The following is a 14,254-nucleotide window of genomic DNA, read 5'->3' as shown; positions in this document are numbered from 1 at the left end:
TTTTGGAACTGGTTTCCTGACTTGGTTATAGTTGTAAGGTGGACAGAGCATTAGATGGCTGTGACTCCTCTTGTGGAGTGGGAAGAGGGAGAGCCTCCAAAAGAACACAAATGCTGCCTGTTATAATCAGATAGATTGACACACCATCTTCTCCAACCAGAGGGAGACCCAGCCACCTTAAAAGAATAATACACTAGTTGGTCAGTGACCCCAGATTCTCATAATGTGGTCACATCACTACAACCAAATTAAACAATACAATGGGAAATTCACTTTATGATTAATCAACACTTGCCTGAATCCTCTGTTTTCTGGAGGCAGGAAATAGGTTGGCAGTTCCTCTGGGTTCGGGATTGTTGGAAAGGATTTTACACAGTCTGATCTTTTAGGCCAAAGAATATGCTGTTTATCCTAATTGCAAAGAAAAAAAATTCTTAAACTGTTGAGAAATAATTCATCAATCTTAACCTTCACATTAACTAGCTGATAAGAACGCCTCAGGAATACACTAGGATGACAAAAAAGAAAAAAACTCTTCCCTTAAGATAATGGTTTCTTGCCTTTTTTGGAAATTGTCCCAATTTATCAAGCCAAGATTTCGGTTGTATCAGCACAGTGCTTTCTATTTTTAGTGAATTGTGCTGCTCTACCATGAACCGAGGTTTGGACTCTAAATCTCAATTTTGCAGTCATGAGAGCAACCCAAATTCACATTGTGTGGTACAGTTCACACAAATGAATGGGAGACAGGCAGAAGTAGTACTCCACTAGTGCTCAGCAGAGCAGCCTACCTGAGACAATGAAGGAGAACTCAGGAGTACCAGGCACATAAGTTCTGCTACATATGAGTGGTTGGATACTGCTGCTTTAGAATAAATTTTTACTAAAGGAGAACACAATCTTTCATGATAGCCCTGTATAAAAGAGCGAGCTCATACTCTTTGCTCACCCTGTAGGCATCTGATTCCAGGCCCCACAGTGAAACAATAGAATGGGCAACAGGAGAAGACTGCAAAGAGTGGCTGAGATCGCTGTGGTTCGCATGGAGATCCAAATTTGCGGATGTCATACTGGATCTTGATGAGTCTTCTCCAAACTGTCAAAGAAGAAAATGACAGGGACGTTATTATTTTTAGACAGTATTTCCTTTCAAGGTAGTGAACTACTAACACTGAATTTTGTAAGTTTGATTTGCTTTTCATCACTTATGCAGGTTGTTTACTTCTTGCAATTCCCTTAGCTTTGGCAGCAAAACTAGACTAGTCAATTTATGAGTCATTTCTGGTCCTCTTGCACTAGAACAATATTAGGGTTTCAAACATGTAAGGAGAAAATGCAGCTCAAAGCAAAATACTGTTTTATTGTTTTTTAAAGACATATTGTGAAACCCTTTCTATTAATACCAGGCTTTGCAAAACTTTTTACAAATATGATATCTACTTTTGCAGATTGTTTCAACCTTTGGGTACGTCTATACTTACCTCCGGGTTCGGCGGTAAGCAATCGATCTTCTGGGATCCATTTATCGCGTCTTGTCTAGACGTGAAAAATCGATCCCGGAAGTGCTTGCAGTCAACACCGGTACTCCTGCTCCGTGAGAGGAGTACATGGAGTCGACGGGGGGAGCCTGGCTGCCGCGTGTGGACCCGCGGTAAGTACCTTGTAGTTCGAACTAAGATATTTCGACTTCAGCTACGTTATTCACGTAGCTGAAGTTGGGTATCTTAGTTCGAACTGGGGGGTTAATGTGGACCTGCCCTTTCTTCAGGCACTATCAAACCCAAAGCATAAAAGCTGATATTCTAAGCTACTAGAACAGCAGCACCACCTCTATTAGTATTAAGAGTCATTGTTAGATGGGCAGAACTCACATTACCACTCACACTCTTAGCAACATACAATATTAGGAAGTATATAATGCTAATTCCCTCCTCTTTAAATCTCATTATGTTACAAAAAGTTTTTAGGATATTCATCAAGATGAACGGACTGAAAATGTCTAGAAAGAAGGAAGTATCGCTATCCATCTTAAATAATTTTTAAAAGCATATATAAAGTAAAAACCAACAATTATTTATATAGACATTTTTTCAGCTGTCATAGTGGGGTATCTTATTCTATGGGAAGTATTATATGTGGATCCAAAGGGAAAACTAATTCCTTAAAGGCATTTGTCTCTTTATGTAAATTAGTTACCTAATGTACATTTGCTGTGTCCTTCAAGGAAACCAGATTTGGAAATGGATGTTTCACATCTCTAGAGGCATACTCCTAGCTACATGACATCTAGCATATTCATGTAAGACAACTACACTCCTTCTCAAATCATCTGATGCCTGTACGTAGTAGAAAGAGGGCATTCTATACACAGGAAAAAAAAATAGGGATGGAAACTCCAGGGCAATGTTGGGGTTTCACAAAACACTCTAGAACATTTTCTTCCCAAAAAGATAGTTGAGAAGAGCCCTCATTTTGCCCCCTCCCTATATAACAAAACAAAATCTTTAAACAACAGGCTTTGGGCTGCCAAAATCCAGAGTTATTTCCAGTTCTCCCATTATTAGCAAAAGGGTCATAGGAAAATTACACTAGCAAAATGTGCCTTTTACTCTTTTACAGTTATATTTTGATCTATTAAAAGAAAAAAAGTATTTTTGGGGTAACAATTATGGACATCTTACATCAGCTTCAAGGACTTGTGTTGCTTGAGTGGCTAGTAATGGTGCTAATTCATAGTAGACAAACCTGAACATATTCCACATTTTCAAAAATGTCCCCACGGTGATAGCGAACAGGCTGGTCCCACTGGCAGTGCAAGCTGTGCTGTTGGTTGCCAAGCCGACATATCTGATGGTTCCCTATGGAGCACAAACATTAACAAAAGTTCATTGCTGTAAAAGAGCAGACTGTTTCTCAGCTGACCAAAACCAGCACATTATCAGAGGCTAGTTCCAAGCTATCTTGTTGACTGGTATTAAAGGAGAACTCCATCTTTGAAAGAAGATAGCTGAACTAATATTTGTGGAAAGGACTACATGACATTTGACTACACTTCTTGCAATACAGTTTGCATGGAATTTGGGATTTGAAATACCCAATTCTGCATTTCCTACTCATTTTCCTACAGTCCTTTTGCACTTCATTCAGCGTTTTTGGCAGTCAGTCTTTTCCAAATGGATAGACACAAGAGTGCTGCTGAGAAAACTGAAGGGTTGCTCAGATACTGGAGATGTAGGGTAGATTTAATCCTTTAACTACAAATGTCACAGAAGAAAGGACATTACATTCCAAATGTTTGTTCTTGTAGTGCATTGACTGTCCTGGATTTACTCAGAATTCACTCAAGTCTAGAGCCTATAGCTTAAGGCTTGTCTAACCAGCAAGTTGGTGCCAGGTATGGACACAGAGTACACTGCCTTGCTACGAACACTCTACGACATGTGCACTAAAAGTTCTGTCGTTGAAATCAGAGGACATCAAAATGCACTACAGAACTTTCAGTGCGCTGTAGCAAAGTCCACATGGCGCGTTAGCGCGTGGCAAGCTAGTGCACTGCAGATTTACACCCAGCACTAACTTGCTATGTAGATAAGTCCTTAGAATAACTTATCTAACAAAATTCAAATATAGTTTAGTATTAAGTGGTGGGGCTGGGGGGGAGTGGGGAGATGATTTTTTTCCCAGATGTTTTCCTGCACAATTATCCTGACTCCATTATTCAAAGGCCTCAAAATTTTCACCATTTCCATTTCTAACTATGATGGACTACAGTTCCTCATTAAGCCAATCAACATGAGCTGTACTAGTTGAGGGCCCCCAAGAACAACAGAACATGCTTCCTCTTCCTGAAACTAAGCGTGCTGTTTTATAGATTTTTGCCTTTGCCAGACAAGAACGCATGGACTGATCTGAGAACATTTCACACACAACTTCTGTGACTGAAAGTGACTAACTCTTACTTGTTACACTCAGTGCTCATTACAAAATCTGTACCTAGTTGTGCCTCTTTTGCCATCTGCGTCTCATGGATGATGTTCCTCAGGATTTGCTCCTCTTGGACCAGTTTGTGCTTCTCTAAGATCACTCCCATATTTGGTTATGATGCTCTTAGGTGGCCATTTCATTTTGATTTTGAGGGAGGGATAGCTCAGTGATTTGAGCATTGGCCTACTAAATCCAGGGTTGTGAGTTCAATCCTTGAGGGGGGCCATTTAGAGATCTGGGGCAAAAATCTGTCTGGGGATTGGTCCTGCTTTGAGCAGGGGGTTGGACTAGATGACCTCCTGAGGTCCCTTCCAACCCTGATATTCTATGATTGCAAGATGTACAGTCTTGGCCAGCTAAGCCCACCCTTTAAAGGGGGGAGGGATAGCTCAGTGGTTTGAGCATTGGCCTGCTAAACCCAGGGTTGTGAGTTCAGTCCTTGAGGGGGCCACTTAGGGATCTGGGGCAAAAATCAGTACTTGGTCCTGCTAGTGAAGGAAGGGGGCTGGACTTGATGACCTCTCAAGGTCCCTTCCAGTTCTAGGAGATAGGATATCTCCATTAAGCTGTGACTGAAAGTGACTAACTCTTACTTGTTACACTCAGTGCTCATTACAAAATCTGTACCTAGTTGTGCCTCTTTTGCCATCTGCGTCTCATGGATGATGTTCCTCAGGATTTGCTCCTCTTGGATCAGCTTGTGCTTCTCTAAGATCTCCTGTTGCCTCAGGTAATGGTCATGCTGTTTTTGATACTCCTTCAACTCATTTAACGTTCGCTGAAGTGATCTTAAAATTTGACACCAGGAAAGTTTATGTTGAATTGTTTTAAACATTAGCCATCTCTGTTTCACATTCACATGAAACTTTTGGTTGCTTACAATATTTGTATTATTTATGATTATGCAATAGTTGTAAACTGTAGTAAGTTAAAACAGATCACCGTTTTACCGCAATGGTGAGCAATAATCACAGGAACAGAACATTGAGAATGAGACCACTTGCATATGAATTTTTGTTAGGCTTTTCAGAGGACTCATGTCTCAGTTACCTATGCTGAGCTTCCAGTTTCTGCTCAAGTTTTTGCTGACATAGGACAGCATGCTTCCTTTTTACAGCTTGTTCAAACCCTGGTTTGGCCTGTAAAGCATGATCATAACACAGGACTGAGTGGTTGTACTCCCCAAGCATCTGAAGAATGATTGAGAGAGAAAGAAAGTTAGCCACTGTTCAGCAATATTTAATGAAACACTTCCAGCGATTAATAAAGATCAGTTTTTTTACTTCAATTTATATTGATTTCTGTTTTAATCAGCAGCCAATCTCCTCTGAAATTAGAACCATGTTGTTCGGTAAATCAGCTAGATGACTGGTCTTGCTCTAAGAGATGTTTTCAACTGCAGACGTAAGCTTTTCTTTGTTAGTTGAAAGAGATTAATTTCTCTGCAAAGAGGTCTGAATCCAGCCAACTTAAACATCAAGCTTGAACAATGTGTGAAATTTATTGCAGGATCGTTTAATCATTGTGCTGTATTTTAAAAGTGCTGAAACTACAGCCAAAGCGATTAAATTACAGTATCTGATATTCTACAGTTCTTGGAAAATAAAAATCATATTTACTGCGTATATATTTCCCAAAGTGTAATAGCTGGTAAAGAAGTCGCTGTAATCCAGAGCTGCATGGACCACGATGGCTGCATCTGCTGAGAAATGAGCCCTGTGTAGAATATTTGCCAAGTTTACCAGTGCAATATCTTTACTGTGCCTAGAGAAAGAAGGAAAAAAATATAGATATATATATAAAAAAGATGTCTGATAATGGGTTTCTTTATGCATGCTTCGCTTCTCATGTGCTCTCCAGGCACATATTACAAGGACTTTCCAAAACTAACAGCAGCTAGTAAACGTTGCAAGTATGCAATGCTGACTTCATGCCTTAATTGCATGATCTAGCCCAGTGGCTCTCAACCTTTCCAGACTACCATACCCCTTTCAGGAGTCTGATTTGTCTTGCCTACCCGCAAGTTTCACCTCACTTACAAACTACTTGCTTACAAAATCAGAAATAAAAATACAAAAAAGTGTCACATCACACTATTACTGAAAAATTGCTTACTTCCTAATTTTTACCATATAATTATAAAATAAATCAATTGGAATATAAATATTGTACTTACATTTCAGTGTATAGTATATGGAGAAGTATAAAAAAGTCATTATCTGTATGAAACGTTAGTTTGTAACGACTTCCCTAGTGCACTTTATGTAGCCTATTGGAAAAGTAGGCAAATATGTAGATGAGTTGATGTACTCCATGGAAGACCTCTGCAAATCCCCAGGGTATGTGTGCCCCGTTTGAGAACCACTGATCTACCCAAAATGTATTCTAAAAGTATGTTCACCCAAACAGGCTTCTAGATTGACTGAGTAATGAGTAGTTTTTTCACAGACAGGGAAACTAACTTTTAATATTGTATTGTTCCAGCCAAGGTGTCATTTGGATGGACGGCATTATGTTTATGAAAACGTTGTACTGTTTTTCTTTTTTATACTCCATTTGTGTACTTTAAAATAAAATGTACATGTAACCTTTACTTCTCATACATGGTGTATATGATCTATACTCAACTACTCAAGCTTCATTTACCAGCCCAGAATCAAACCAGAACCATAGAGCAACAAACATTTAAAATAAAACTAGGTGCATTACTGAATCTCTTCACAATAGTATCTGTGCATATCCTAAAATATTTATGGATTGATCATTATAACATCCCTGTGAGGTATTATCCACATTGTGCTGATGAGTAACCGACAAGGAAGGCATTAAATGTCTTGCATCAAGATCATGATTTCATGGCACAGCCAGAAACTGAAACTAGATCTTTTACATCCCAGACCAGTGTCTTAACTACAAGACCATCCTCTTTGTCCTTTATCATTCCAAAAGTCACATCATAAGCCAGAATGAGCAAGCAGGATTTGCCTCATTAAGGTATTTATAGAATTTGCTGAAGTGCCATCTTGCAAGTTTCAGAAAACTAGAATGTACTGTTTACTAGAATATACTAAGATAGCAGTTCAAAGCCGCGCTTCAGCCACCTACAGCCAACCTCAAGTTGTGGTTTTGAGAATGAAATCAAAAGTGGGTTTATAACCTCTAAAGAAAGCCACCACTATTCAGCTACACAACCTTCCCAATGGCACAGCAGAGATTTCTTCAATGCCAACCATGTAGGATAAGAAGCGATAAGAACACTGAGCTTAATTACAAACACCATACATTGCAACTTCTCTGAGTCATCAGTTTTCAGTTTTAATTAATGCACCTTATAGGTAGTGTCTACCCGCTCTTGTACTGCTGTCCCAGGTTAACCTTTTCTAAATGGTGTTTTCTTGGAAAGCCACTGGATTTTGAAAATTGATGTTTGAAGAGTGGCTTTAAATGGATATTAATATTGTTGGTGGCACTTTCCTGATCACTGTGTACTTTCCTGATACAATAGAACGCTACACATTCATCTAGGGGGACAATCACAGATTTAGTAGCCAGAGAATAACCCTTCCCACCAAACTAGAGAATCTCCAGGGATACTACTGGAGCCCTAAAATTGCAACAGCCACCGTTGTTCCTGTGTTCCCAATCTGACAAGACTCCATTACAAGATGTGCCTCGACACAAGTAGCTTAGTGCTGGTTATGTTCACATCTCATTGTGCCAACTGTTCTGCAGCATATTTCATACCTTCTCTACAGAATTTGGCCAATAAATTTCTACTAAAAAGCAGCAAGATTGTCATTCTTTTGGTACTGTCAGGTTTGTGGATTACTGAAGTGAAAGACTGCACAATTCTAATGTAAATTTAATAAAATTTTCAGTCTTTACCTCCTGGCTATTTCCCGCTCTTAAGAACTATTTAAAAATATAGCTGCTTAATAGTGGAACTCTGGCAGTCTCTATTCAGTAGACTCTATCATCTATTTCTTAGGATACAATTTTCAGTAACTAAAAAACTGTGTACTGTTTAGGATAAACAGAAAGCAGACTGGAAAAGGAACCTGTAACAGCTGCTCTCACCTTGAGGAGAAGTGGAGAGCCCGCATGGCACACTCAACTACCTGATATGGCTCATTCTTTATTCGCCAATAAAATGAGGCCATATTATACAGCACCCAGGAAGAAGAGTTCTGTAAGAAAACACATGACTGTAACAACTGTAACAATCCAAGAGTCATGGTATAAACCAACAGGCTGACTAGACTTTCCAATTGGTATGGGAGCCAAAAATTAAACTCTGAACATGCCTTCAGTTATGTCTTTCCTTCTGCAACAATGCCCTTCAATAGGAGCTGGGAGCATTAAAGGGAGAATGAATCAGCATATAAATACACCAAGGATATATGAACACCAACATTAACTTTCACAAGGGTGCCTGAAGTGACCATTTAAGCACCAACATGTTTATTTTAAGCTGAATAAGGAGTATGCATAGCAGTATAGTGCAGAAAAATCTTTGCGAAAATGGCCATTCAGTTCCATTGTTTTCTCTTTTTGATGCCTTTTCTCTTTAATTACTTGGGTTCTATTTCAAATGTTCAGGCTGTTAAGTGATGGCTGTGTATTTTCTGTGGTTTGATGAGCTATATCTCACCAGTTACTAAAGCTGAACTTTAAATCATGTCCATTTACTTCTCTGGCTGCTGATCCTCACTGCAGTGAAAGACATGGCATCCCGTGATGTGTTGACTTTCCAGGGGAAAACCCTGAAGTGCTGCCCCATGTACCAGGGATCTCAACATTTCTTGGCACTTGCACATAATGAATAGTATGTGGACAGACAGTACCTATAGTGTTGTATTCCACAAATACCCTGTATATTCAGCAACACAAGAGCTTCTTGTGGATGTTATTGTGCATGCCACAACTATGGGGGTTCCTACTGTCATACCTTCATTAGACCTTCATAAATACGATGACCTATATCTTCTATACTTCTTCCTAAACGTCGGGATAAGTAAATGGAGATAGGATCTTCTTTAGGTAATAAGGGTGCGGAAAGATTAATTCTCTCTTGAACACCCTAGATTGAAGGAAGAGAAAACATACAACTTTCAGTAGACATTTATTATTGAGGCTACAAGAGTACATTACAGAAGATTTCAGGAAAATTTACAAAATAATACTTTATGCTCCTGTAGCATCTTCCACCCAAGTATCTCAAAGTTTGTCAAGTTTCTTAAGCTTCATCCTTGAGACACAAGCATTATACTCACTCTTTTACAGATGGGAAAACATCAGAATGATATTAATGCAAACACATCCAAAAGCAGCCTCTCATCCTGGATTCTTTGGGGTCCCCCCCAATTTGAGATAACTAGGATTTTATTTTCTGTGGTACTGAATACTGGCAGCTCCCATTAATTTCAGCTGTGGGTGCCGAGTATCTTTAGAACATCAGACTTAAAGAGTGTCAGGGGAGGCACTGCAAAAGTTAATGCACAAAAGGAGTGAGTGATTGCTTTTGAAAATTATTGAAAATAATTCAGGACCCACACAGGAATAGAACTGAGAAACCCTGGTTTCTACTTCAAATGCAAGAATAGCCTCTCTCTCGGAATTAACAGAAACCTTTTATTAAAACCACTTTTTAAAAAATCGATCATCAAGAAATAGACACTAAGGCCAGGTCTACACTAGAAACTTTTTCCACTACGGTAATGTTGCTTAGAGGTCTGATTTTTATACAACTTTTCTATACCAGCACAAGCACTCTTTTGCTGGTACAGGCTGCATTTAGATTTGGAAGGTTTCCCAAAAGCTATAACAGCAAACCTCTTCAAACCATCAGGCAACAGGAGGAGAAACACCTTGCGATTGCCTACTTACCCGTAAGTGCTGAAAAGCATGAATGCTGTATGGAAGATCTAGAATTTTTGTACAGTCTGGTTGTTCTAGGTCGGGAGGTACAGGAGACTTTGTATCTATATAGTCTTCAGGGCTAAAACCAGAAAGCAACATATCAAACTCAGTGCTTACAAGTGCTTTAATCCATAAAGTTCACGAGAGGCTTTAGTGAAACAGAGTTAGTCAAAAGTGCCAACATTTTGCGTTAAACTGACCACTATTTTAAAAAAATTAGCATCTGTGTTTGAGCTAGTTAGCACCCCTGAAGCACTCTCTCAGATTTAGGAGTCAGTACAAGGGATAACAGTACTTCATTTTCAGAGCAAAGCCCCAAATCAGTGAATTGTTAGCTGCCTTAGAAGAGACAGATTGATAGTTAGAAAGATACTAGTTCGGAGATTTTGGTAATACATGTTGAGGAACATCTGTCCACCAAGTGTGTTTCTGTTGTAATTATTCTTCCCTCTACAAGGCAGATAGCAATACATTCTGACCAGAGAAGTCTTTTAGATCGTGATATACAAATATTATGAACATTGAAGAGGAATCTGGAAATGGGGCTAGACATCTCAGGTCTAGGGAGAGGAAGTTTTAAATAAAGTAACCCTTCTCCATCCCTCAAGTACACATATGGCAAGACAGGAAGATCAGCCCTGAAGATCACCTCAACCAAAAAAGTTGAGCTTCACACAGACTATTCATATTCCTTTGATCTTCTAAGCATTGTGGTTAAGTAGCATTTGATTCATTGGCTTTCTACTTCTGGAAATGCAACTTCAAATCTGTCTTGAGTTAAAAATGAACCAGGTGGTTTCAGTCTGCTCCACACTAGAGGAAGTTTATCCACTTCAAAAAACCCACCACCGTGTAGCTCGATTCACATGACTGACAGTCACTGCTCAGGAGAAATCCTGGTTAGGAACATTAGTGTATTTATAGATCATCATAGACAAAAGCCCCAAAATGCAACACTACAGGTCAGGACTGAAGTGCATTAGTTTGGGGAGGAAAGCAGTACTCCTCCACTTACAGTGAAAACCCCTCCAACGTTAACACACAATAAAAACAGTTGCCATTCAAGGGAACTATCATCTGACAATTTCTTAAAAATTCTCTATATGAACTTTTTTTGATCTCACGCTCAGGTATTAATTTTCATTTTGTAAAACCTTATTGAAGTACAAGAGTTTCATCTCATTACCTGATATCTTTGCTCTCTAAGGTGATGTATGTGCCATCATACAGATCCAGGTCCCCCAAGGGCACCTTTGCTTTAATGCAGTCTGGATCCTCTTTATTATGCCTTTGTTCCAGCCCTGTGTCTCTGTCTTCATTCTCCTCTATATGAATCTTTTGAGCAACTAACTGTTTCTATAGGAATAAGAGAAAAAGTTTATTTCCTCAATATATGCATGTTTCTATATCCCTACTGACAGGACACTTGCCCAAGCCAAGTTTCTTTCTTAACAAAGCAGCCCATCCAAACCACCAACAGCACCACCACCTAAACAGGTCTCCCTTCAGAAATCAGAGACATTTTCCCTAATTTCAGAGTGTCTTTGACAGATATTTTGATTTAGCCAAGATACATACATACATACATACTATATATATATATATATATATATACACACATACACACATACATACATACACACACACACACTTACAGGGGAAAAAAAAGGATAAACTGACCAGATCCTCCTTTATTTCTCTCATTGTCCCTAAAGAATGACCAAATACCACTCAAAATTCACTGTAGATAAATTTACAAACAGAAAGAGGAAACACTACAATACGAAGTGTAGACTCCTTGTGACAGGGTGTACCACGTCTTTGCAATTCCATACAGGAGGGCCGACTGCTCTGCTGCACCCTGCCCCAGGAAACAGTTAGTTGAGAGGAAAAGAGCAGCCATTTTCAAAACCAGTGAGATCTGATCCTCCAGCAGTCAGAAGGGTGTGGGACTAGCAACAGCCAATCAATGGCCAGCAGGCCAAAATAAAAGGAGCTGCCTGCAGCCAGCAAGTCAGTTCCCAGGTAGAGCCAGAGGAGTAAGGAGGGACACTCCCTAGGCTGCAGCCAGAGGAACAAGGCCAGGCCCAGCCTCAATCAGTGGCAGATGAAACCCGGTTGATTCAATTCCAGAGAGGGAATTTAATCCAGAAAGGGTCAGAATTTATTTTGCTTATAAATTGGCCCAGAAGGGCATGGAACAGTTTTTATTTTTGAGTTCATTCTGCCGTGGAAGGTGTTTTGAACTATGTGACCTGGCCAGACGGCTGAGTCACGGAAGACTCAGAGGCAAGCTGACAGTCTGCAGATAAGCCAATTTACAACTCCAAGCAATGCTTCTCTATAGCAACCTGTGGAATTCATTACACTGGGCAGCAGAATCAAATAATTTAGCAGGAATATTTTTTAAAAAGCGAAAGTAGGTTTTATGGATATATTATGAATATTAACAACATATTTAGCAATGCAGCCCAGGACAATATCACCAGATTTATCAGACTTCCAGCAGAAAAAAGCCTATAAAGACAGGGAAGAATTCCTTATTCTTCCACTGAAACAGCACTGCACACTCAGACATGTGAATTATGTTCCCTGCTCACACCTCTATCCCTAGTTAGCATTTGCACAGCCTTTTTCACCAAAGCACTTTACAAACAGTAATGTATTAATCCTCACAACACCACATTACCTCCAGCTCTTTGAGGTAGTTCACTGTTGTTTCTTGTCTCATTAGTATCACCAAATCATGAGGATGCTTTAAGTTCATTGGCGAATCCACCTGCAAGACAGTTTAAAATGTAATTGTTTTAATCTGGAGAATGTTACAGCTTTGACAAATAGAGTTTTAAAAATAAAAATTAATATCATTTAACAAAGGCTCAAACCAGTTTTATGGAGCTGTTGAACTAATTTCAGAAGTTTTTATCTTCAGACATTGACAGTCTGAAGGGGCTCTGAGTTTACAATTCAGTTAAGGATTTATTTTCAACCCTGTTCAAATATCTTCAGGTGTACAGCTTCCACTAATGATAATGGCAAATGGATGATTAAACCCCTTATTTTATATGAATTTCTAAAACATTCATTACTGTAGTACCAAGGACCTTAAATAGAGATTGCAGTGATCAGTTTTAAAACATTTCCATCATAAAGTCTCTCTAAGGGTAAGTCTATACTTACCTCCGGGTTCAGCGGTAAGCAATCAATCTTCTGGGATCGATTTATCGTGTCTTGTCTAGACGCGAAAAATCGATCCTGGAAGTGCTCGCAGTCGACACCAGTACTCCTGCTCCGCGAGAGGAGTACGTGGAGTCGACGGGGGAGCCTGCCTACCGTGTGTGGACTCGCGGTAAGTACCTTGTAGTTCGAACTAAGATACTTCGACTTCAGCTAAGTTATTCACGTAGCTGAAGTTGCGTATCTTAGTTCGAACTGGGGGGTTAGTGTGGACCAGTCCTAAGTATACAACACAAAAGTAATGTAAGCTATCACCTTAACATACCCATCTACTTTCAACCCTTTTCAAGAATTTACTTACTCAGAAGACTGGAAATAAATAAGCATAACACTGCACCAGGAAGTGTCAGATCAAGAGCAAAGCACACTCCAGAAGTTCAGGTTTTCAACCAAAAACATCCTTCCTCTGTCTCAATAGTTCATATGCAGGGACTGGTAGCTCAATATGTAGGGCTACACTCTGGGTAAGTCAAGTCACAGTCCATGACAGTGAAGTGCAGTAGGAGGCATTCAGCTAGCTGTGGAACTGAATACCAGAGTTGGAATGGTGTGATCCTTTCCTGATGCCAGTTTAGCTCTGCCACCTGGTGTGGAAGTGGCAGTGCCATAGCACCTCTTAGCTCTTTTGGACAAGTGTCTCACACTGCTCCTGGATCCAAACCCTCTCAGACTTTGCACTCAGGAAGTATAAGAACTGGGATTGGAGCTAGCCACAGCATGGGGAGCTCCTTGTGTCCTCCCCTAGCTCTACTTCACACACCACAGTGGGCCAACCAATCTGTAATTACACACACATGCATGGGATTATCAATGCATCCTTTTCTATACAAAGGTCCACAAAGGATATTGGCCTACTGTGACACTACACCCCATATTAGTCATAGTGATATGGTTATGGCATAATTATGATGCATTTTGCATAAGATAGGTCATTTCAGGTGTCATTGGAAAAGTTAAGATAGTGATATTCAGTAAATCATTTGTGTACATGTATCATTTTTGTATCTAAAGTTATGAATATTGACTATCTGTATTTCAAATGTGCTTACTCTGAGTAGCACGCACAGCTAGCCTTTCAGATACAACAATGAAGAAGCTAGACAGTGTTGATGGC

At 39.6% G+C, this 14,254-nt stretch overlaps 1 protein-coding gene and 1 long non-coding RNA gene across 3 annotated transcripts in view; one reads left to right on the top strand and one right to left on the bottom strand.

The window, feature by feature from the left end:
- LOC128836507 (uncharacterized) overlaps nucleotides 1–14,254 on the top strand; it is a 172,130-nt gene that overhangs the window by 42,225 nt on the left and 115,651 nt on the right. The gene's annotated exons all lie outside the window — the stretch shown is intronic.
- The window catches only part of TTC17 (tetratricopeptide repeat domain 17), an 86,970-nt gene that overhangs the window by 55,258 nt on the left and 17,458 nt on the right, over nucleotides 1–14,254 (bottom strand). For both annotated transcript variants that reach the window (XM_054026841.1, XM_054026840.1), the window contains exons 2-12: nucleotides 12,593–12,682; nucleotides 11,090–11,259; nucleotides 9,871–9,982; nucleotides 8,933–9,064; nucleotides 8,062–8,171; nucleotides 5,604–5,748; nucleotides 5,035–5,174; nucleotides 4,612–4,772; nucleotides 2,746–2,858; nucleotides 950–1,096; nucleotides 296–411 (exon numbers count right to left, since the gene is read on the bottom strand). In XM_054026841.1, coding sequence (XP_053882816.1) covers nucleotides 296–411; nucleotides 950–1,096; nucleotides 2,746–2,858; nucleotides 4,612–4,772; nucleotides 5,035–5,174; nucleotides 5,604–5,748; nucleotides 8,062–8,171; nucleotides 8,933–9,064; nucleotides 9,871–9,982; nucleotides 11,090–11,259; nucleotides 12,593–12,682 — 1,436 coding nt within the window. The remainder of the gene's footprint in view (nucleotides 1–295; nucleotides 412–949; nucleotides 1,097–2,745; nucleotides 2,859–4,611; nucleotides 4,773–5,034; nucleotides 5,175–5,603; nucleotides 5,749–8,061; nucleotides 8,172–8,932; nucleotides 9,065–9,870; nucleotides 9,983–11,089; nucleotides 11,260–12,592; nucleotides 12,683–14,254) is intronic.

This window comes from Malaclemys terrapin, chromosome 4 (assembly GCF_027887155.1).
Source record: "Malaclemys terrapin pileata isolate rMalTer1 chromosome 4, rMalTer1.hap1, whole genome shotgun sequence".
NCBI classification, from domain to species: Eukaryota; Metazoa; Chordata; order Testudines; family Emydidae; genus Malaclemys; species Malaclemys terrapin.
Note: the sequence above shows the minus strand (reverse complement) of the source record. Positions and strands in the feature narration are given on the sequence as shown.